This window comes from Eumetopias jubatus, unplaced genomic scaffold (assembly GCF_037043125.1).
Source record: "Eumetopias jubatus isolate StellerSeaLion01/CBP00866 unplaced genomic scaffold, mEumJub1_p1.0 scaffold_8, whole genome shotgun sequence".
In the NCBI taxonomy this organism is placed as follows: Eukaryota; Metazoa; Chordata; class Mammalia; order Carnivora; family Otariidae; genus Eumetopias; species Eumetopias jubatus.
The window spans coordinates 90,036,686-90,062,146 of NW_028274814.1; the positions used below are offsets into that span (position 1 = coordinate 90,036,686).

General features: G+C 44.5%; 1 protein-coding gene across 1 annotated transcript in view; it reads right to left on the reverse strand.

Annotated features, from left to right (window-relative positions):
- PPM1H (protein phosphatase, Mg2+/Mn2+ dependent 1H) overlaps window positions 1-25,461 on the reverse strand; it is a 241,547-nt gene that overhangs the window by 111,542 nt on the left and 104,544 nt on the right. The window contains exons 3-4 of the mRNA XM_028110952.2: window positions 21,339-21,683; window positions 11,373-11,485 (exon numbers count right to left, since the gene is read on the reverse strand). Coding sequence (XP_027966753.1) covers window positions 11,373-11,485; window positions 21,339-21,683 — 458 coding nt within the window. The remainder of the gene's footprint in view (window positions 1-11,372; window positions 11,486-21,338; window positions 21,684-25,461) is intronic.

The window sequence follows — 25,461 nt, forward strand, 5'->3', positions numbered from 1 at the left end:
TTCAACTGCATTCAATCAGCACGTAAGAATGCTTTTACATACATTGTATGTGTTACTTCTTCATGCTCCTGATTACCAGTCTCCCCCCACTGAAATGCAAGCTCCAGGGGGGTTTATTTCCATTATTAACTAAGTATCTAGTTCCCACAATACTGCTTGGCACATAGTGGGCAGAATTAACTCATTTAATCCTCACGGTGACTCTGTGACACAGGGACTGTTAAAGTTCCCACTTTATAGATGAGGGAAGCGACATACCGGAGAGCTAAATAGCTTGCTCAAGGTCACACAGTCAATGAGGGAGCTGGAATTCAAATCCAGGCCACCTGGCTTGAAACTCTGCACTTTTAACCAATACTGAGCACTCCTGACTCTCTGTTTTAATACAGACAATAGCTAACATGTACCCAGTGCTTACTATGTAGCCGCCACAGAAGATAAATGCCTAATGGGCATGCTCTCATTTAATACCCACCTGGAGGATTTTTTTAAAAAATTAAAAATTGTCAGACTTCCCTTAGGCTTACTGAATCAGCATCGTTGAAGGTGGGGCTGGAAGTCTTTACTCTGAAAGCACTCTGGGTGATTCTTATGTAACCACTCTGGGAACCAATGGTGGGGCCCAAATCCCCTTTTTAATGATAGGGAAAATTAATTGAAGCCCGAAGTAATTGCCTTTCTCAAGTTCCCACTGATAGCCAGGGGCAGAGCTGAAACTAGAACCCAGGTTCCCTTCCTTTTTTCCTTTCAAGATTCTGCTTGGTGTGTACTCAGTAGCATTGGCTGTTTCTAGCATGGAATAATCTTTCTGCCCTACTATCGCTGTCCACTAACAGTCTGCTGAGCCACCACCTGCCGTAGGGCATTATGAAGACTATTTCATTTTCTCCTTGGTTGAAATTTTTTTAACATTACTGAGAGACAAGAGCCTAAGTACAGAATCCTGAAGCAATGAAGAAACAAAGGTTTCTGGAGTGCAGATGTAGGACATTGCCCTTGGTTGCCTCAAGGAGATGGTAACAGAAAGTGCACTGGGCTGGGAGCCTGGAGACCCAGAGGTAAACTCCAAACTCATCCCAAACTGTGATATGGCCCAAAATTCACATCCCTCTCAGAGCCTCAGTTTCCTGCTTTGGAAACAAGTAGAGTTAAAAGGATCTTACTGATGGATCTCAGAGATGTCGTCCACACCTCTGAAATTCAGTGACCACTCCATAACATCCAGCCAGAGACTGAGCTGGCTGGCTCAGATCCCTGCACTCCTGAGGCCCTGCTCCATTCCACTCCCCACCCCCAACCAGCCCCCATCGGCTTAGCTGCCTGTGGCTTAGCTGCCAACAGGCAGACAAGATACCTCAAACCGCAAGCGCAGAGAAGCTTTTCAGTTGCCATCTCTATCAGCCCTGGGGAGCCTCGGCCGCCTGAGAACCGGTGCTGGTGGGGTTGCCCCAGATCTGAGCCTCCCGGGAAGCTGTGACCCCAGGCCCCTGGGAGCTTCCCAACTGTCCAGTGCTGGCCTTCACGCCCTCAGAGGCCCCAATTTACTGACTCCAGCACTTTGTCCAGCACTGAATGTTAAGGCTGAGCACGTCTCAAAGCTGAACTCCTTTCTTATTCTGAACTAGCAGCTCACAGGTTAGTGGCTGCCTGAGCACCACCTCTCCCTTAGTATTCCCTACTGCTCTCCAGCGGAGGAGCGGACTCTCTTTTATCTCTGTTTGAAATACCATCCCCTGCCACAATGCCCACTAACACTGCCATCTACCACCATCGGTAGGCCACCTGCCGCTGCCGCCACCACCGCCACCAGCACGCCACCCACTGCCTGCCTCTTGGTCGGGGGAGCCAGCGAAACTGCCTAGGATGGGTTTCAGCTTCCCAGCCTCAGCCCTCTCAGACCCCGGGGTTCCCTTTGACTCATCCCTCTGGTACCTTCCCAAGGAGTAGTGGTTTTCCAGAAGCCCTCACAGAGGTTTCCAGGGCATCAGAGACCTAAAGCAGCAACTGGCCCCACTACCTCCTAAGGGAGGAGGAGAGTCTCTTCTTAGGTCACAACGGGGTATCATTTTGGTTCAAGTCAGCTTCATACCTCAGACTGGGGGCCCTGATGTTTGACTCTGCATTCGTGTGTCTTAATAACCCAAGCTATAGGAGGATTATTAAAAAAAAAAAAAAAAACCTAAACGAGAAGATGTGGAATAAAAAATTAGATATAAATCTAAGAGAACATTTTCAGAGAGTGGCTAAGGGAGACCCATAGCTAAAGTGCAGGTGCAGCTATCTGAGGGGAGGGTGATTCAGGACTCAGGACGGGATAGTCCATGCACTTGGGACTCACGGGCCAGAGTTTGAATCTAGCTGCACAGTGTACAGTAGTACTATGGGCAAGGTACAGGATCTCTCTAAGGCGTGGTTTGCTCATCTTTGTGATAATTAATGAGTAATGGCCTCCTTCATGGAACTATTGACCTGAACCGGTATGCCATTTAAAAATCTCTACAACAAAACTATGAGAATTTAAAAGTCATCTCAAAAGAACAGAACATGTCTTGCTAAAACATCAGTATAGTCATACCCTACCCCGGTTAATATCGTCTTTCTTCCTTAGCATGAAATGAGTATCGCTTTCTGTGATGAACTTTCTAAGGACAAATATATTCAGTATGCTATTTACTTGCAGGCTTTTTCATTATTCAAACATGCTCTCAAAGATGAAAGTGGATCACAGTGAGACAGCTAGTTCTTTGCTGACAATTTAAGCTGAACTTACTGCATCTCTTCTAAAACTAACAGTGACAAAATTAAAGTAACAAAAGAGATCACTGGTGTTTGGGCTTTAAAGATAATGACATCCAAGTTGTAACTTCATCAGCTCAATGGGGGAAAATGTATCAAAAACAAAGACACCATCACTAACTGCACTTAACATGAATTCCCTTCTCAATGCCCAGTGCTGGCTGAAACTGCCAAACATTCATCAAAGTCAATTCCCTTGGTCCTGGGAAAACAACTTAGACTACATGTCCCATTAGCCTTGTTTTCTCGGGATGGCCAAACACCTGAATTGTAGCAGCCAGTGGAAAGCATGCAGATATGATAGGTGCCTCTTCTGAGCCAGGGGCATAAAACCTCCCTTGGCTGCTCCCCGCTCTCCACACTCCTGTCCCTTTCCAGCTGACTGGAGATGCGCCCCCAGAGACCAAGTGTTAAAGATGAGAGCCTCCTTCATCCTGGATCCCTGGATGCCTGCAAGAGACAAAGTCACTGCTTCTCCAGACTAGTCAATTTGAGGGTCTACTGTTTCCACACTTAGCCTACCTGATACACCATTGTACAGCAGGAAACATCTGTACCTTTCCTTATACAAATCATGAAATCATTATCTCTCATAAAAAGGAAAATTGAGGGGTGCCTGGGTGGCTCAGTCGGTTAAGCATCCGACTCTCGATTTTGGCTCAGGTCATGATCTCAGAGTCGTGAGATCGAACCCTGTGTCAGGCTCTGCTCTGGGTGTGGAGCCCGCTTAAGATTTTCTCCCTCCCTCTCCCTCTGCCCCTTTCTCTCTTACTAAAAAAAAAAAAAAAGGAAACATCACAATATGTCAAAGATCCCCCTAAAGTCATTGAAACATAATGCTTAATGGGCACCCTGAAAAAAATCAAATTACTTAGTACAACATTCTTACTAGGTGGTTATACAATTGATGCACAAATACTTTCCTGAAGAGCGAACCCAGTCATCTCCACGGCAGCTCTGCACATCTGTGTACAGCTCGTACTGAGTTTGTACCAAGTACCATGACAATAAAGCAGTCAACCATTACTGAGCAGTTACTGTGGACCTGGCTGCGTGCTGAGTGCTTTCTTTGAATCTGCTCATCTAATCCTCCCTGGAAAGGGGGTGCTACCATCATTTCCATTTACAGGCAGCAAAACCGAGGCCCCAGAAGCATGAGATTGGCCCAAGGTCACATACAACTAAAAGTGGCAGAGCCAAGATTCAACTCCGCCAGTCTTGAGCCCGTTCCTAACCACAGCCCTGTCCTCCTGTGGTTGTCATCTCTGTCCCCAGCTCATGGAGAACAACCCTTACCACTCTCCCCCATATCTCACAAATACCCAAAGATCTCTTGCACCGACATAAATTATCTTTCCATGCGACTAAAAAACTCTGGTTCGTCTCAGTTTTTCTCCTCCCTTCAAACGTGGCTCTGAACCCCTTCACCACTCTGGCCTCTCTTTGGAATGTTCCTGTTCGTTCATGCACATATAGAATTGTGTCACCTAGAGAGACATTTCAGGTATAAAATATAGTTCTTCCCCTCAAAGAGCTGGTGTGAGGATTAATCAGGTTATTCGTGTAAAGCACTAGAAACTAGAAAGAGTGCTTGAGACAAAATAAGCCAACAAGAACCATTAGGCATTGTTTGCCTTATACCTCCAATGCTTCTTCCTAGGATTACAGGAGGTTCTGGTGTCTACATCACACAGCTGACCAGACTGAATTTACTGTTCACTTAAATACATTTTTTAAAAATGTGAGCCACTGATAAGCTTTGTCTCTTGCATTCTGCTAGTTTTTTTCCTCTTTCAACAGGTATTATACTTTACCTTCACTATTATTAAACTTTACCTGGTTAGGTTTAGCCCACTTTCTCAGGTACTAAAGGTCTTTTTGTATCTCGTTAGCTCATCTTACCTGATTTCACATGATCAGCAAATTAGATGATTGAACCCTAAAAATCTTGGTGATGGCCTAAGTGGTCCAAAGATACAGCCTTGGGATTCTACGCTTGGAAGTTCCCTCGTGACACTGACCCACCGTTTCACCCTCAGCCGCCAGGGATAAAGTTACTACCTTGACCACAACCATTTCATGCCAGTGTTCCTAAGTGCAAATATTCCATTTCTACAAATACCACGAGACTTCCCAGCGCAGCCCCTCCTTGGGCTGGGAGTAAAGTTGTTCAAAGCATGACTTGGGGGGGGGGGGTGATGGAACCACAGCCAAAAGGACGTTCTTCCGGGGGCCCAACCATAAGAGACCAAAAATCCACACAGGGGCATGCCTGACCCATTTCGGAGACGGGAATCCTAGCCTGGTGCAGAACTACCCGACAGCGGGGGTCTGAGATAAGGAACTGGGTCATGCAAGAAATCCTTCCTCTGACTCGCACTTTTCAAGGAAAAGGACCTATGTTCCAGAGTATCAGGCTGGCCAAAGGAATTGGCAGCCAGCTGATAGAGGAGCAGCGTCAGGGAGCAAAAGGGGCAACATCACCATAGAAGATGTCCTGCATGTGGTGTTCGGCTGTAGCAGGGGATGGCACGAGGCCTGATGGCCTTCGGAGTTGGGCACTTTAGCCTCAGGCCAGGAAGAGCTAGAATTTTTAAACCCTGAGGACACAGTGGCTCCTTCCAGGCTCTCTCAGATGCCCAGGGGTAGACTTCGGAGCAGGGATTCTCAAGTATTGCAGAATCACCTGGAGGGCTCCCTAAAACACAGTTTGCTGGGCCCTACCCACCGGGGTTCTGATTTAGTAGGTCTGGCATAGAACCCTAGAATTTACTTTTCTAACAAGTTTGCTCCTACTGCTGCTGGTTTGGCCACACTTTGAGAACCACTGATTTAGGGCAAGGGGTGTCAGAGACAGGTTCAAAAAAATCCAAGGGGGGGGGAGGCGGGAGACACGAAGGAAATCCAGAGAGAGAAGGGCCTCTTCGGTGCCCCTTTGTGTAGACAGTGAGTGGCTTGATGGGAGAAGTAAAGACTGCTTTGAGTCATCAAAGTCTCTGTGTATTTGTGAACATCTGACAGTAGTATTTTCTTTCTGCTATTCCCTTCTACAGGTTATGGATATAGTAAGGGATTATGTAAATATACACCACAAAGATGGGGGCCGTGCAGAAAAAAGGGAGACCCAGCAATTCACCTTTCATAGGAGAGAATGGTGATTTTCATGTCTCTCTGTACTGTTTTTCAGAAACCTGTGAAACAGCGAGAGGCATGGGGAACTTAACTTAGCTAATGGAAAATCAAATATATTTCTGAACTCAGAGGAAGGCTACTGTCAAAGTAGCAGCCCACTGGCAGGTATGGATAGATGAATCACTTATTAATAAGTAGTTCAGGAAGGTTCCTTACTGGGCATTTATGTCCATGAACATAAAAGGGAGTGAATAGTTCTTTACATTCCCCTGGGTTGGAGGAAGTTACATCATGTTTCACTGTCTTACCACTGGTCAAGGGGAGAAGGCTGAGAGATGAAACACCACAGAGGTATATAACTGGTTTTGAATTTAGAAATGTAAGTCCTGTTTAATACCTAACTCCTATCCTCAGGAAAAGTCAGACTTGCCAGAAGAATTCACCTCTGAATGGATATGGAAAGCTGTAAATTACATGTGGGGGCGGGTAATTCTGGACATTTGAAAATGAGGGAAAGAGAAAGGAAAGAAACCACCCTGGCTGGACTTACTGGCTTCATTTTAAGGACAATCAGTGGAACGCTTGCTCACTCCTGTAGATAGAGCTACATCATGAACACATGTGACCTTCCTAATCCTTTCCTAGGAGGACCTTGAACATGACAAAATGGGGGTCTGAATTCATGGCAGTTATCTTTTACAAGATAGTCAGCCAGGCAATCCAGAAAATGCTTATTTTCAATAGATGATCATCAAAATGAAAACACAAAATTTACAATGGTCTCATAGAACTTTGGGGCCTTTGGAAACGGGTAGCCTCCCTCATTTTGAGAAAATATTCCTTGTATCGTGAATGAATGAATTGGACCACACAAAGCTTATCTAAGCCTCATGACTGCAATGCATTTAAAATAGCTTTTAAGTGCAGCCATCTCCTCAATGACACCACATAAACCATTTTAGGTGAAATCAAAGATGCCACTAATCATAAAGTATGTCATCATTTTACATACAAAAAGCAAAGAAAAAATGATAATTAGAATCTCTTGATTTTAGCGATGTTAAAATGTGGTAAACAACAGCAAAAACCCTTGTGGGTCTTAGCAAGGATGGGAAATCCCAGGGTAGAGTGCATTCATTAAGAATACAGTGCTCTAACTTCCAGGCTTGGGTGGATGGCAGTCCTGCTCCTTAGAAGCTGTGGAACCCTGGGCAGATCTTCACCTTGCTGTGCTTCAGTATCCTTATCTGATCTTAACAAGGCCTACTTCTCACTAAATTACTGTGATGTTACAGTATTTAACATGTGCCCAGCACTTATTAGATGTCTGACTGCTTCTGTTAACTATAAATCGGGCAAGAGAGGAGTCACCAAGTTAACAAATCTTAAATGGTTTTCTTTAATCTGAATGAGTTCACCTAGTCTCAGCTGCCAAACTTTTAGACATGTTTGAAATAAGTGGAAACAGCTTTGCTTCCTTAGTGCCTTAGCTCTCTAGAAATGAAATGAAATAACCTAAAATGGAGTCAAAGCATCTCCTTAAACTGAAGAATCACTCAGAGCCCTAAGGAGCCAATGACTCAGACACAATGGGTGATAGTTTGCATATTGCTTTGCGTGACATTTGCATGCTACCAATTCTTTTTCGCTTGAAGTGAAAACCCGCCCACCATCTGCTTCTTTCCTAGTCCTTCACAATCCCCTAGGTGTTCAGTTGGCTGCCTATGCCTAGGAAAAATAAAGCAACTGTCATGCATCAAGTAGTTATTGCATGTTCCTCTCTGGCTGGTTAGCTTGGATGAAAAGAGAAGGGCAAGTCTGTCCCAGACTCTGCACAGGTCACTTGGCATCACTGTGGACCATCCTACACAGAGCGTAATCATTGACTCAGAAACCACTAAGCCACAAACAACATGAGGCAGCTCTTCCTGAATACAACCCCTGACACATACGTGCCTGATGGTGAATCAGATCATTCATAGCTCACTACTTAGCTCAGCAAATAGTTCCTGACCGCCAGCAGCTTCTGAATCAAACCAAAGCGAACCTTCTCTTGAGTGTGAAGAATTATGGGGTAGTGAACCTACGACAAAGATCTGCTTTCACTCTCAAAGCTGTCAAGATTTAATGTAAACATACAGCAGCCAATATCTGGCAATAAAGAAGAAAAAAACAGCACCTAATTAATCAGGGACCTGTTGCTAGAAACCTCTGTCAGCTCTAATCATCTGTTTAAATTCAGCCCTCAGATTTGTGACTACTTGCCCGTAAGTGATAATGGACTTACATTTATGTAAGTCTGATCAGAATTCACTTAGTTGCTGTTTCTTGGGAATAACTGAATATTTTTTTGTAAACTCAAATACCTATATTATTAGTATATAAACTAGGCAGTAATCCTACTTAAGATGATACTGAATATCTGTTGTTCACACAAGAGCTGAAAATAGCACCCAAATGAGTAAGTGTCCTGTAAAGTTATCCTTTAGATCATGCACACAAATAACAACTCCTATTGCTCTTAGGTTTCTATATGACATGTGACCCACACATGAACAGCAAACCCAAACAATCTGCCATAAAACCCCAAATTCATATCTGGATACTAGAGCTGGAACGCTACACATGTAATTAAACTTATCAGGTTTTTAAAGATACTATTTTATCATAGGATAATTTGTACATGTGTGAACTTTATAGCTATATAGTAAGGATAAGGATAAAAGTACCGATTAGACATTTCAAATTATTGCGAACAAACTTGTAAAACATCATACTTTTATCAACATTTAGGAACACGGGACCTGTATTATACTGTTATTTCAAAAACAACTCTAAGAAGGATAAAAATTACCAAAAAAAAAAAAAATCAACAGTATAGCATCACTTTACTTTCCAAAAGTGTCACTCCTCATGGGATAACCTACAGGATGCCAAAAACTTTAGGTATTATCTAGTCCACCACCACCATTTTTGTAGATGAGGAGTTCAAGATCTGGTCTAGAAACCGGCACGTTAAAAACAAAAGTGGGGGAGGGGCGGGAGAAGACGATCCCAGAAGAAGAGTACTTGAAACTGGCAGGTCCCGGACAGGGCCCTAGAGCTTCTGTGAAGTGGGGTCAAGGCCATGGTTGGGTAAGTGCCTACGTTAAAGCGCTTGGAGCCTGGAAGAGGAGAAGGCACGGGGAGGATAATCCAACACGGAGAGGCTCTGGGCCCAGAAGCTGGGTTGCGTTCTGAGTCGGAGATCATCTGGTGCGAGGTGCTTCCCTGGGATGACGGGTGGACCTGTCCCCAGGGAGCAAGGCATTCTGTCCCCTCCCTACTCACTGGAAGGGCTAGAAAAGCAAAGTCATTACCAACGGCGTGGAGCTAGCCATAAAGACAAAGGACTATGAAAGCAACAGCTCAATCGCTGATTCAGTCTCCCTCCAAGCGGAAAGGCATCACCTCCTGATCTGCTCAGAACGCAATGGGCCCATGGGCCAGCTCCTCAGCGCCTGTTTGAAAGGCCCCTGAAGATTGGGGATTCCTATTTTTGAGAAGCTCAAACCCTGGGGTGGAGAAGGAAAGGAGAAGGGGCAGCTGTGCGGACTACCCTCCCCTTGCCCCTACCCCAGAGATGCCGTCTTGGTCTGTGTGCACGCCCTGCCTGGCTGACCTCCAGGCCCACTACTCTCTGGGCTACTTGTCACCTGGCTCTCAGCTGGGCTCCCAGCTGGGCTCATCCATTGGGATGGCAAGAGATGGGGGGAGGGGGAAATGGGAAGAGGAAGAAGTCCAAGTGTTTCGTGACTCCACTCTCCTGGGCTCTGCTGTAGTGAATCCTCCCTGGGCCCTTGCAGGCCTTAGGTGGTAAATGTCTGCCTGAGCCCTAGTGCTCCTAGCAGGTTTCCTTTCACTCCTTCATTCAGTTGACCCACCTGAGTAGGAGTCTATCTTCTGCCAGGAATCTGACATGACACTAAAGAACAGAAACCATGGGATACACATGGTATCCTATAGACACTTCCATTTACCTAGTACAATGTTATGTTGAAATGGAGATATCTTATAGAGTTTAATGGAAATGCACGTACACAGTAAAAATAAACAGACCTTCAAAACCCATCAACTGTCCAACCCCAAATACTGCTGCCTTGGAAGTTCACTCTCTCTGACTCTGGGCTCTTCAGTGGGAAGACCGGGAAAGGATGCTTAACTAGAGGGAATGAAGACCCCCCCCAGGCTCTCCAGCTTTGTAAATGGAAGTAAAAGTAAGGTAAATTCCTCTGCTGCCTGAGGGAGTCCCTCTTCAGCCAGGACCTGATGTTGACAGGGAAGCGGGGGGGATGTGGGGCCAGACCTAGAGCAGGGCCAGGGCAAGCAGGGATGCTGGAAGAGGAACGTGACCCAGAGGGAGGGGACCGAGGAATGAGGGCATCCTAAGACCACAGACTGTGCAGGGAAATCACTCGTCCTCTGAGGACATCTTGCAGAGTCCAGTACTCTGATTGCTTTCAAAACAAAGAGTCAGTCTTTAGCAAGAAGCCAACATGTGCTGTGAATAAAGGGGCAGAGAAGTATGTAAAACATATCAGAATACTTTTCACAAAGTCTATAATTGTAAAATTCCCTGCACCTAAACTGAGGACACATCAGTTATTTAAAATAAAAGCCAAATTCATCTTATTCCGGGTAATGCTGGATAGAGTAGGGGTTAACCATAATCTCTTGGCCAAAATTCCTTACAGTTGAGCCCAGAAAAGAGGAGAATACAGCTTCTAAGGGCTTGTGCATAAAAGGAGAAACTCATGGGCTTCTGGGAGGGGACAGAGCGAAGTCACTGAGCAGAAGTGGAACCAGCTGTAGAGCCCTCCCGGGTCCCTTCCAAACACCCCTTCATTCAAATCCCTTTCCTCCCTCCTCTCACTCTCATGGTTTATGCTTCTGCAGTCAAAAAAACATTTGGATACTACCAGTTTAGATTGGCCACAGGTAGTAATCACAGGTATACAGATTCATCACAACTATATATGCAAACGGCTACCATGGGCGAGTAGAAGACAGCCTTTACCTTTTCACACCAGCCTAATGACTCATCTTTTTTTTTTTTTAAGATTTTATTTTTTATTTCACAGAGAGAGAGAGACAGGGAGAGAGGGAACACAAGCAGAGGGAGTGGGAGAGGGAGAAGCAGGCCTCCCGCCGAGCAGGGAGCCCGACGTGGGGCTCGATCCCAGGACCGCGGGACCATGACCCAAGCCGAAGGCAGATGCTTAACAACTGAGCCACCCAGGCGCCCCCTGATGATTCATCTTAAAATGCATTTTATTCGGATGTAGAAGGATCCTCTCTCAATATCTAATCAATATCTATTGCGAATCATTTAATTCTTTTAAAAAAGACAGATATTATCGAAGGCACTGGAAATCAGTTAAGAGCCAGGCAGAGAATCTGCTTACCTGCTATCCCCAGCATTTGCCACATACAGCTTTCCCAAAAGGCAAACAACAATGAGCGCCGTGCAGCCACCAGATATATTATATGAACTCCTCTCTCGTTCTATTTGTAGGTCCTGGAGAAGGAAACAAAGTCAGTGTTGGATTGTGTAGGAACTCTTATCAAAGACTTTAACCTCACTCCCTTGACACAGCTCTGAGTCTGAATGTGCTTCAAAGACGGGACAAGACAATCTTTAGTACTTTTCTGTCACCTGAAGAGCATTTCTCACTGAGGACACCGACATAAAACTGTCGTCTACTAGACCATCTGTAGACCAGAGACAGGAAACAAGGGGTGGCAAACAGATCTAATCAGAACAAAAACGAGGAAAAGAAAATCAACTGTACTCAAAAAATACAACTTGTGGAAAATTTAGTCTTTGTAGGGACCGCCTGAGCTGCCACATGAAAAATACGATCGACAGGCTGATAAGGCCAAGTACTTGAACCTGAGCAATGTTTTTAACCCCAAGGTCTCCAGTAAATAGTTGCTTTTACAGCTAGATAAGAGAAGTGACTTGAAGGACAGTGTCCTCTATTCAAAGCAGGCAGGACTCAACCCCCTGTCTTATTAATCAAAGACAGAGCTCCCAAACTCTGGTCTGACTTCATCTTCCCCCAGTCACTGATTCACAACAGGGACACACATTCACAGCAACAGCCAATATTCACTGAACACGTCTTCTATGTTGGGAAGGGCGCGAAGCGCTGTACATAGAGAATCTAGCGGATCCTCACAACCACATTATCAACCTCAATGTTCAGATGCAGAAGGAGGGTAACTTGCCCATGTTCACCTGGTTGGAGTTTGGATTTCAATCTGGTTCTCCTCCTCCACCTAATGAGGCCTCCCCAAGAAAACGAAAAATAGACCAAGACTTCCATTGACAGATAATGCATCATCCAAGACAGAGGTCTTTGTGAAATTCTTTGTCAGCGACAGAAGCACGGTTCCATGACCTGAGGAAAATGTGAGCCGAGCTAGGAAAACAAAATGAATGTTGGCTAAAATAATGCCCAACATTCCCATGGTAATCGACGGTTGGGGCAGAGGGAGGGATGAGGAAGTGGTGCTCCAGATGATTCTCAGGATGTCCCTGGCTGGTTCTTAGAAACCCATAGAGTTCGAACTCTGCTGCTGTGACCAGCCTCCTCACAGGGAAGGGAGGAGATAATCCAGTAAGCCAGCATTTATCAGCAAATGCGTGGCGCCAGAGGCCAGAGGTGGTAATACAAGATCAGATAAATCACCAATGAGAAACTGGAAACAGGAGAAGAGCCAGAGCCAAGGAGACAGATGAAGATCAGCATACTGTTAAAAAGGAGATAAAAAGTACAAAAACAGGATCTGGGAGAAACTAACTTACTGGGGATCAACCCAGTAAGGCCCATAGGCCACTAACTGTGGCCAATCTAAACTGGTAGTAACTGTAAGGGGGACGGGTGGGGGAAGGCTGAGGAACCATGGGTAAAGGCTAAGAATGTGTGTATATGGGGTGCGGTAGTTAAAAAGTGAAGAAAAACTCCAGTAAGAGAGTGAGTGGACAACATCGAAAGTTGCAGAGTCAAGCATGAGGACCACCTTTGAAGACTATACTGGGTTTAAAAAAATGTACTCAAACCCTGTATCAATTAGTTTCTTAAAGGACTATTGTGAGGATTAAATTGGATGCTAAGTGTGAGGGGCTTGGCTGCCCATCTAGATCCTTTCCAGGGCCCAGAAGTTTCATGACTGAGAGCAGAGACTTCTCTTGCTCACTGCTAGACCCTTAACACCTACACCAGGCCAGGTAAAAAAGATAGTTTAATAAATATCTGTTAAAAATGGGCAAATGAAGAAATACATTTAAAGATGCCCAGGTTTCCAAATTATGTCCTCACCACCTGACCTCTGTTCATAATTCACAAAGGAAAAGCTTACAATGCAAATAAATGCTCACTGAGATGATGATTAAGCAGGAACCCATGCCTCAGTTCAGATGCAGCCAATTGACAAGAATGAATGAATGGTTACCAGAACCTGCACAGGGATGGCAGGAGCCCGGAGGGTGAGGAGAAAGAGGGGCACAGATACCAGCCAAAAAGACTGTCACGAGGAAGTGAAAGGGAAAGAAAATATCAAGTTGTCAGAAGTTTGGTCTGTTTAACCTCCAAACAATGCATAGAAACAGAACCAACAACCCAGTTCACAAAGCAGTTTGTGGATGGATGTAGTCCCTTTCTTTGGCATTTAAATAATATAAAGCTGATGTTATGATAGACACGTATTTCATCAAGTTAACATATAAACTGGTATATCAAGTCCACGCTCAATACTACTACTCCACGACTGTTCTCAATATACTGGAAGGAATTGCCAAAGATAACAGAAAGTATCCTTTCATATCCAGAATCAACATTTGTTTGAATACCTAATGTCTGAATGAAAGACAATTTTTTTTTTTTAAGATTTTATTTATTTTTGACAGAGAGAGAGAGTGTACAAGCAGGGGAAGCAGCAGGCAGAGGGAGAGGGAGAAGCAGGCTTCCTGCTGAGCAGGGAGCCCAATGCGGGGCTCGATCCCAGGACCCTGGGATCATGACCCGAGCCGAAGGCAGACGCTTAACCGTCTGAGCCACCCAGGCGTCCAAGACAATTTTTATTTAAAAAAAATCCCTTGAGCATCCAACTGCTTGCATGCTCCTCATGGGCTGGAGTGTGCACAATGCTCGAAAGACTGAAATCATTGGTGTCATCCAAAAGAAAATGCTATGATACACAGAGTCCAAGTAAAAGCACCATCCAGGGGCACCTGGGTGGCTCAGCCATTGGGCGTCTGCCTTCGGCTCGGGTCATGATCCCAGAATCCCAGCATTGAGCCCCGCATTGGGCTCCCTGCTTGGCAGAGAGCCTGCTTCTCCCTCTCTCCCACTCCCCCTGCTTGTGTTCCTGCTCTCACTTATTCTCTATCAAATAAATAAATAAAATGTTTTAAAAAATTAAAAAAAATAAAAGCACCATCCATTGCAAAAATTTCCATTGGGACTCAGACAAGTTTATTCTGCATCACAGGTGCATTATTTATCATGGTTAACATCACAAGAAAATCTGATTATGAGATTATTTCTTAAAAAAATCAAGACAAGAATGTATGTATAACACTATGATTTTCTGCTACGGCAGAGTTCCTATTTGCCTGTAATCTGGGGGGAAACGCTCCAGTTAGCTTGCCCAATTAATCCCTTGCTATTACATGAATAGTGTGATTCAATATTTTTTTCTAATTGATTCCATCATTTCTTTCATCTTTTCTTATAGTTCAACTACATTCCCTCTGTAGTTTCCCCGGCATAAGGAGCGCTAAATTTGGCAGCACTGTCACTTAAACAGTGGACTAATGTCTAGCTATTTTGTATCCAGGAAACTTTGCTAATATGTTCATGCTTTCATCACCCCCCACCATTTGTGTGGTAATACACGTGTGTGTGTGCAGATGCACATGTGTGCACACACGCTTTAATTACATATGTGCTCTCTGGGATTTGAAAGATCCCAGACTTGGTGACTAGGATTTGAAAGATGTGTTTCCATAGACTTCATCCCCCTGAAGGATTCACTGACATTAAAATACACTCTTCTATTTCTTCTAAAACTGGGTGTAACTAGAACATAGTCTAAAAATAATTGCTTCCCCTCCCCTCCCTAGAAGCCGAAATAGCACATTTATTTTTTCCTACACCACCTACTCCTCTTTAAAAGATGTTTCACAAAATCTTAGTACTGAAAGGAACATTAAAGGACCATCTGCATGGTTCTTTTACTACCAGATCAAAACACGATAAATGAAGTCAATAAAGATATTTACTGCTGAATTAACTACCCATTTTCTTCAAACCTTCAACTTTTCCAATTAGCTTAAGCTACTCACACTTTACATAAAAATATATATATGTATATATATGTATAGTATAGTTATTATATTTTGTAAAACCTCAGGTTTGGGTATGTTTTCAAAAAAAAATCAATGAAATCATGGGAAAAACTGCTGTTTTGTGCGAAACAAGGACCAATTTGGAATATTTCCCCATTATTGCTGTCAACAAACCCCAAGACATAAATCTAGAATAACTTACCACCAAAACATATGCATGTACTATCATTCCTTTTCAAGTATGATCTAAAAGGACCAACTTACACATTCATAATATTCAATTAACAAGATAATTATTTTATCCGCTCGGTCAAGAGTCCTATAGACCTCTCAAGGCCACCTTCTATTTAGCAGGACTGATTTATCCTGTGTTGTGTCTGTCTAAATACTACATTTAAGCCAGGTTTATCTCTAAATCTTAAGAATGGATACAATTTTTAAAGACTTGGGATTTCATTTTGCTCCTTTTTGTTTCAAGGAAGGCAACAAAGGAAAATAGGAGATGTGTGAAATGAGACTAATTCAGCAGGAAAGAACTGCAAGAGAGAAAATGTATTGCTCAGGATGGTTGTAATTTGGTTTGAAAGTCCCAGAGATGACGCAACTCCAGGATCATTCTTTGTTTCCTACCAATTTCAGGTTGCAAAAGGACAGCAATATCAGACAACGGAAGGGAGTGAGTGCTGGGTAGTTTCAATAGGCCTTGGCAGCTCCCCATAAATGGGTTAAAACACGGTTCTGAGCACATTGCTAATAGTGTCAGTCACAAATAATAAGATTCTGCATGGTTTCAGTATCTGGGTCTGATTTTGGTTTATTCTGAGAACAAGCCAATCTGTCAGCCAGGCAACAGGGAGGGAAAAAAAAAAAACAGTACTGCCTCATGTTGCCACCTGCTGGCTGTTGGTAGAATCACATGTTCATTCCTTGGAGGAACTTCCTGTTTTACCAAAAACAAAGACAAAACAAAACTAGCTTAATTAAACACAGACAGACATGCAGGTCCATAACTTACCATGAATATGGTAATTTTTGAAAACACTACGATTTATAAACTATAAGTTTTGCATTTATCCTCTTTTTCACCACAGTGTCACCATATGGGTTTTTTTTTTTTTTAACCAATAAATCCAAGCTGAGTGCTATTTCCAGTCATTAGCTCAGTAACAGGAAGATGAATGGTAGTTTTACAAGTGAAAATACTGCCGTTTTCTTCCTTTGTAACAACCAAACTTCTAAAATATTCTTCACTCTGGTAATGAATCCATACCCACAGTGAAAAGGAAACAGGACAGAATTTTGAAATTCCTCCTGCCTTTGTCCAGAACTCAAATCCTATAGGTGGTAGGTGACAAGGCTCACCTGTGCTGACTGGGCTGTGATTCCTATGAAAGCAAGGGTCTCCTGCAACTAGACCAACAGTGGAAGCGACCTCCCTGAGAGTGAAATGCTGACGATGCGACCCCATTTTGAGGAGGGCCGGCAAGGAAGAAGAAGACTGACATTGGGAGGGAGAAGACAGTTATCGTATTCCCGTCTATCATCCGGGTCCCAGCAATAGCCTAAAATCACAGGTGACAAAACTCAGCCGATGAAGTAGGCACTGTGACAAAGCGCCGTGGGGAAGCAGAACTGAGGTCAGTTCAAGTTCCTGAGATTCTGGTCCTTTAGGAAATCGTGGTTCGTTTTCCACAGCGGACACAGGAAGAATGGACGATGCAGCCTTCTCAGTATGAAGGAAGATCCAAAACGAGACGCAATAAAGGGGGCCCAAGGGCAAACGTGCCTCCTCTGGAAAGCACAGGAAGGATCAGAGGCCAGGGGTCAGAGGTCGCCTTCAACACAAGCCACACGCTGCGGGCAGGCAACTGGAGGATCAAAGAGGAAAGGAAAAGCAGTGACCTCAAAGCAGCTCATGGTATTTGATGAAACTGCTCTCATCTCCACTGGTTCAAAGCGTTTTCTCCACTTCTGGTAGTCTGTATTTTGTGACAAGTACCTACTTTTTCCTGGAAATCAATGTTGTTTATTCTATTCTAGCGTGGTGTTTCTACATCTTCTTAACCAATCCTTCCTTTCAAATAGGTATCTGCCTTTCACCACCTCACTTCATGTCACTTAGAATATCGAAATAAATGAGATATCATATCTCTATGTGCATATAACATGTGACTCCAGATGCCCCCAGACATAAAATCTAACCTTTTATTTCTAGACCCCATGGTGTCTAGGAGAATGCTAGCTATAAAACAGAGGCTCAATAAATACTAGTGATTGAGGACACTGCAAAGAGAGAAAAAAGACCTTTGATTCTAGGTTGTTAAGCTGCTGTATATATAGCAAAAACCCAAGTGAAAGGCAACCTTTGCTTTTAAAGATACTGTAAGTGACTTCTGAATCTCAGGAAGGGTAGCTGCAGAGATGTCATCATAAGGCAAATTGGAGGTTTAGGTGCTGGGTTTGGGGAATTTTTAGGATGAAAAGTGCAAGAGAAAGTAAGAAAGCCACAAAGCTGAAATAACGGAATCTTATTTAATACTGAGTTTTTCTACTACAGAGGATCAGAATGGCACAAAACCTGCAACACCTAGAAAGTGGCTGGTTCCTGTGAGGAAAAAATTTAGGAATGCCCAGGAAATTCCAAATGTGCCCCGCTCTGAAAGGCCCAAGGAGAAACCAGCGAGACCATGCCAACAAGGTAAGGAAATCAACTGCATGTTAGGCATTTCAAAAAAACCAAAGTTTGCCTTCAAACACTGACTCCCAAAAATGTAATATTGCAAGGGGGAGTAAAGAAAGAGTATCTTCTACAAGTTGGTAATGGCCTTCCAGGCCATTAAATTGAAGGTACACTGTGTAATTTCTGTGTTGTGGGTTCTAAAGCTCACCGCAAGTACCTTAATGTTTAAGTCGGGCACATTTCTATGACACTGAGATTTTTCCTGAAGCCCCTCATGAAGCAGAGCCTTATTACAGAGCCTCTCTCTGTAATAAGACATCATCCAAACAGGGACACTTTTGAGAGTAAAAGGGGACAGTATATTAATAATTATTCTGGGACAAAAGGCACTGACTGGCTCAGTCCCTAGCAGGTCAGAAGGTAGGATACCCTAGCAAGCACCATGCAAACCAATGATGAATATTCTCATTTAATAAGGCCAAGCACATGGTACAATGCCCAGGTAGGCCTCTGGCATGCTGGTGGCTAGAGAGACAATCTGGGAAAAACTTAAGTGTGAAGCAGCAGCTGCAGGCTGGGATGAATTGGAGATGAGATATGGCTTAAAGCCAAAAAATTCATGATGTGGCACACCAGGTCCTTCCAGACCACCTCTCCAATTCACCTTCCATCCATCATTCCTACCCCTGACATCAGCTTGTTGCCTTAGGCCCATCTGGGTTATCTGATGTAGTTGTCCATGCAAATGGCCTCCTGTGTTTTGTCTGCTTCATTTTTAACTCCATTTTTATTTTTATTACCTCATTTTTACCTGAATTAAATATTTAGCATTCTGAACATCGGTGTCGAGAAACACGTATTCCCATCAGAGCTTCTGTAACAGCTGGGGAATGAGATTTTATACGAAGCCTGAGTAGGAGTCAATTTTACTACCTTGATTCCTTTTTTCCTAAATAATCTACCCGCCCCCCAGCATCACTTCCCCAAGGGAGCCCTTTGCTTCATGTCTTTATTGGGCTCCTACTTCACCCTGCACTTCTCCACTCAAGGCCCCTTCCACTTATATTTTACTCTTAATACTGATCTTTGCCTAGTTTGTTCAATGTTCTTTTCCAAATTAGGCCTGGCACAGTTAATTCTGATCAAATATTTGTTGACTGAACAAATTAATGGGAAAGCAAAATGATCTTTTTGCTGGCTAAGTTTCCAAGGTAAAAATTCCAGGTCATGAACTGACTAAAGCTGGAAAAACTTAAAAGACAAGAATAAGGCCCTTTACTAAATATTTTTTCTGAATGAGCCTCTCATTTCAAGTACAGTGGTTGCTAGTAACCCCAAGCCATTAATGGGCAAAAAGAAAGACCGCTGTAGAGGCCTGCCTCAAGGTGACATTGGCCTCTAGTGGATAGAATTGAGAATACAGCAGGTCCAAGTAAAAGGCGGCCCAGGGCAAAGCAATTACAGAAGGAAATGAGAAACCCGAAGTTTCTTTTGTTTTTCACTTCTATCATGTCAGCTGATTTCTTCTCCCATTAAGAGAATAGCCTACTGTCATATTTTTACCTCAGTTAAATACTTAGCATTCTGAACATTGGTGTTGAGAAACACTTAGTCCCATCAGAGCTTCCATGACCGCTGGAGAATGAGATTTTTATATGAAGCCTGAATAGAAGTCAACTTCACTACCTTGATTCCTTTTTCCTAAATACTCTTCTTCAGTTTCCTGATGATTTTCTCAGGATTGAAGGCTACCAGACACCCCTGAGAGACAGCTGCATTTTAAATCATCTGCTAATCAAAGGGTAAATATCTACGTGACAAGGAAACACGGTGACCCAAGAAGGGATGCATAAAAGTGAGGACAGGGTGCAAATACAAGGTACGAACATATAAACTATTTTGCCTTACAAACAAATCAGATGGTGCGGTGTTGTGCAACACTATTACTTTTTTCTCCTTAGCACACAACCTAATCCTGGAATGTGCGCTTTGTGTACACTCCGTTCTGGTGACATGCTCCTAGCCGTTCCTGCTTCATTTAACAACAGTTTGTCATCACTTTTGAGTGTCCAGGGTTTTGTTGTTGTTTTTAAGATTCTATTTATTTATTTGATAGAGAGAGAAAGAGAGATCACAAGCAGGGGTGGGAGGGGTAGAGGAAGAAGCAGACTCCCTGCTGATCAGGGAGCCCCAATGTGGGGCTCGGTCCCCAGCCGAAGGCAGACATTTCACCGACTGAGCCCCCAGGTGCCCTGAATCTCCAGGTTTTAAGAACAATACAGCACACTCGCTTTACTCACATCGTTATCACATCTTTAAATATCTCTTCTCTATTACATGCATGCAGGCTGTTGCTCAGGAAAGAAAAATCTCTCGAACCAAATAATTGCTCAGTAGAAAGTGAGCTCAGAGAGGAAAGGGGGTGGTACAGAGGGTGGTCCCTCAGCAGGCGGAGGGACAGGGGACACGGTGAGAGCAGCTGCAGTCTCTCCCCACAGAACACAGTGCTGTGTGTTCTCAGCACTGAGGGTGGGAGGGAAGGAGGCCGAATTCTTTGATCAGACACACCCAAATTTAAACGTACAAACAAATCCATGTTCCCCAGGAAAGCCGGTGATCTTGGATATTGGCCCCTTGATTCTCCTCTTTTTTTCCCTTTTATTATTATTTTTAAAGATTTTATTTATTTATTTGACAGAGAGACACAGCGAGAGAGGGAACAGGGTGAGTGGGAGAGGGAGAAGCAGGCTTCCTGCCGAGCAGGGACCCCAAAGCGGGGCTCAATCCCAGAACCCTGGGATCATGACCTGAGCCGAAGGCAGACGCTTAACCGACTGAGCCTCCCAGGCGCCCCTTTCCTTTTTTTTAAAGCACCAAGAACCACCTGACCATCACGGTAAAATCAGATTTGTACAGGAAAGGTGCTTCCCAGCACCTGACTAAAGCCCTGTTTCCCCCAGACACCTGGAATCCACACACATGTGTAACACTGATGGCAAGTACGCTCACATTTCAATTAAGTGGAATTTACCAGCTGCCACCAATAAGTCTGCAGAAAGAGAAGCAGTAATGCCTACTTTTAAAAAGTCTGTCACCTCCTACACCGTCCCTCCCTTTCATCTTCTTAATTTTTGCCAGCACGCCATGCCAGGAGTTCTTTCTACCACCCTCTATTGAGAATGGAGGCCCTCTAATCCGAGGGAGAAGACCGAGAGGAGCCACACAACCAGAGGCCGGGTCAGAGACGCACCCTTCCAGGGAACCTTCTGAACAGCACGGATTCGGCTCAAGCGGCCGCCTCCACGCCAGGCCCCCAGACGCTTCCGCCATACCTACCATTTCCTTGAACGCACTTTCCAGAGCCCCGATGACCAGGCACTCGTGTGGAATCTTCTTCTCGGTGAAGAAGCGCGTGGGTGGGGTGCTGGGGGAGCCCGGCGCCCCCACGCCTCCGCGGAGCGAGGCGGCGCGGGTCAGAGTCCGGCTGTTGGCGGGGGTGTTCTCAGGCTCCTCGCCCAGGCAGGTGGGCGGCAGGACGGCAGAGTTCTTGAGAATCTCCACGATGTCCTGCAGCTGGTCCGTGACGTGGTGCTGCAGCAGGCGGGAGGCCACCACCGCGGCCCCGGACCCTGCGTGACCGTCAAACAGCGACCAGTAGTGACAGGAAACGCCTTCTGATTCCTGGGGGAGGGAGGCGACAGGGGGTGAGAACCTCAGCGGTCAGTGCCCCAGGGTCACACTGACCGAGCGAGGCAGGGCACTCAGCGCAGCCACTGGGTGATCCGTCTCTGTTTGGCCAACAGTGGGGGGAGGGGGTCAAAACATGGCAAAAAGGCCCAGGGATTTGTCACTACTGGGACCACCGCCCGAGGGATGGAGTAGTCCTTGCCTCTCTGCCTGGGGGAGGAGGCCAAATTACCATGCAAGCTCAGTTGACTACTTTGTGGCAAGATCCACCTTGATTTGATGTATAGATGTTTGAGGTAGAACTCCATGCCAACAGGTCAGTCTTTAGGAGTCCAGCTTTCACCCCTAACTCCTCACTTCCCTCTGCAACCCCAGATCAGGCTTGGCCTGGAGTCTTTGGAGGAAGTCAAGCTCTCTTTGCAGATTCTTCAAGGGAGAAATAAGTAGACCCGTTTTTCCCCTTGAGAGCCTTTTCACTCTCAGATAACTGACCTATCCTCTTTGGTCTACATCCCGTATTTTTAGAACATGTTTTCCCCTTAGACACCCAGTCTAAGATGCAGCCAAGTTCAAACCTCCTTCTCCTTTTTCCTGCCTGCCTCAGTTTCCCAGCTGGTACTCAGCATCTTTGTTTCCTCTTCCTACTCTAAAGCTTCCTACCCTAAAACACGTTCCCATGTTCCCTCATCTACTGTGGATTTCGTCTCGCAGTTATTTCTAGACTATTTCAAATGAAAACCATGTTTGAATTACACATGCCTAAGATTTTAGCTATAGAAAAAAAGAGCTTAAATTAAACGCATTAATTTATTAAATAGGTAAGATGCATAGGTAATTAAACAGGGTGCATATAACATCCACTCCTGACTACTAGGCTTATCTACCCCACAGCAATAAATATTGAATCCTTTTCTAGCTAAAGCCATTAAATAAAGTTCTTTTGGTCTTAGAATGATGCTGGAAGATACTGTACAGTTATGGTGACATATGCCATTACTCCATTTGTGCCCTTTAAATTTCACTTTCATTCAATTCTGTGCCACGTGCTGAGAAAATAGTTGATTTTTAGTCAATAAATACTGAACATTCCCTATGTGACAGGTGCAAAATGGACACGGGATAAAAAATGGTTGGAAGAGAGATCAGATATGGTCTGATCTTAATAATCCAGTGGGAAGACACATACTGATCAAATAATCACACAAACAAATATAAGCTCACAATTCTGGTCATGGCTATAAGGAGAGGTTCTTAGTTCTTGGTGCTACGTGGCTAGCTTGCAGACGGGCACATGGAGGAGGTTTCCTGGGGACACGCAGGGTAGCCTAAGAGCTGTTTGGAAGTTCACAAGATTATGAGGGGAAAGGAGAGACCACCAGGCAGTAGAGACAGCAGGTGCCAAGGCCCTGTGGTTGGAAGGTGCATGATGCATGAGAGGAGACTGAACCATACCATGTGACTGAACAGAGGAGTGAAGCAGGAAAGAAGTGGTGGGGAGAAATCATGCTATAAAGGGACGTGGCAGCCAGACCACTCAGTCCTTCCAGGACACATGAAGGATCTCGGCTTTAGCCTAAGAGTAACAAAAAGCCATTGACTGAGGTGGGGGTGACAAACTTATGTTTTTAAACGATCACTCAGGCTACGCCATGAGGATTAGGAAAGAGTGAAAGTGAGGATGCCAGCTAGGAGGTGCATAACACCCTAAAAAGACATTCAAATTCAGGCAGTAACAAACACTTATGAATGACCAAATGCACTCTAACTCAGGACAGTAGAAAGAACAAGGACTTCAGAATTAGAAGATCTGAGATCTAATGGCATCTTCGATACCAATCAGTGGGAGTGGGAAGCAGAGCAACGTCAGGAAGGCCAAACAGGCATCAGACCCTGGCTGGGTCACTCCAGAGCCAGACATCCTGTTGCTTAACTGGACCATGTTTGCCTAGTAAGTAAATGTCAGGCGATAGCTAGCTCACGAGGAGTTAACCTTTAGCAAGGTTAAATGGTGATTTAGGCCAATGGAGTAGCTAAGTAATATCTCTCCCTCATGTGTAACTGCTATCACTACCATCACAATATGATTTTGGATAAGTCATTTTCTGAGCTTCAGTTCTTCCCCAATGCGAGAAGCTACCGTAGAAGAGGCCACAAGAAGCATTTGGAATGAGAGCTGATAGGGCAGCCGGTGGAGGAAAATACCAGGAGGCTTCGGTTGTGTGGCTGATTGTGGTACATGCTTACCTGGTATCCACTCTTTTGGGTGGAACTTCCAGGAAAGCTATTGTTTTCCTGATAAAAGGGACAACTCAAGTGGCCCGGCCTTTGCCCTTTACCTTTCCCCCTTTCTTCCTGCCTGGGTCACAGAATCAACACCCGGAGGTCGAGTAACCCTCCTGCAAAACTGGCTGAAAGCTGTAGTTCAAGGTAATGGGACGGGAAGTCTGAAGGAGCCCAGGCCCTGAGTGTCTTGCTTGGGATGCAGCATGGGCCCTCAACAGCCTGCCTTCTGGGCTCCCTGTCGCGTGGGCTGCATGACGTTTTGATAAGCCGCTGTTGCTAGCTTCTTTAACAAGAGCTGGGGACAAGGAGATGAAAGGAGGTGTGTGTTTATCTAGTATTCTGGGACTTGGGGCATGCGTGGCGGGAAGGAGGAGTGTGAGATAAGGAATGCAAGAGACACAAAAAAAGAATGAAAAGTAGGTAGAAATGGCTATCAACCAGGAATAAAACTGAACCCCCTGGAAAATGTTCTTAATGTAGAGCATCTGTGGATAGAATTCAGTGAATCTATATTTTCACCAACCTCTGAAACTTAGCATTTCCTCTTATTATGAATGCAAGGCAACAAAGCATAGTGGGATTAGCAGTTCCTATGACTTGGGTCACCAACAGAAATAATGACTGTCATTCTACACAGCCTGAGTTATTGTTTACACTCATCATTACTTTGCAATGGTCGGAGTTATTAAACTCACCACTAGCTCTTGTTACTTGCTGCATTAGTAAAGTACATATTCCCATATTACATCCTCACAACTAGGGAAAAGCTGCAAAAGAAAGGGATTTTTTGCTTATTACATCAAATTGCCCAAAGGTCCCAAGGCTGCTGAGTAAAACCTGCACACACAGTCCTTGTGCACCCAATTTAAATGAAAACCCAGCAAATACTGTTAAGGAAGCTGTGGGCAGGGCCAGTGAGGGATGAAATAGGAGCAACTGTGTCCGTGTCTGGGCACAGATTCTGTTACACCTAACATTATCATGTTTCAGGAATCATGATTTGAATCAAAGATCAGACCCCGTGAAATAACAAGGCACACTGCAATGCAATGCTACTACATTTTTAAGAAAGCAACTCTGACATTTTTCTGACAAGCAATTCAACCATTTCCTTCAACAAGGCAAAACATTCTGAAGGCACTGCAACAACAACCAGCTGACAAAATATCTGGGCAATTTTTAAGCAGTCAGGAGACAACCTGACTGGGGGACTTCTGAAGCAGGGCCCAAACACCCTGCTTCCGGGAACACCTTTGCACAGCAGGGCTAGAAACTCTGCTACAGCTAACTTTCAAAATGCATTTAATCATTTTCACAACTAAAACTTGTAAGACATAGTTTTTCCACAAAGAAAGTTTGTGTCTTACTAAAGACTAAATAAATCCAGCACTGTTTGATACAGGGTTCACTCCCAGCCCAATTAAGTGGGCTTAAATTAGTCAGTCTGAAGGTGGGGCCCTACCACTGAGCTTTTTTTAAAGCTCCCCAG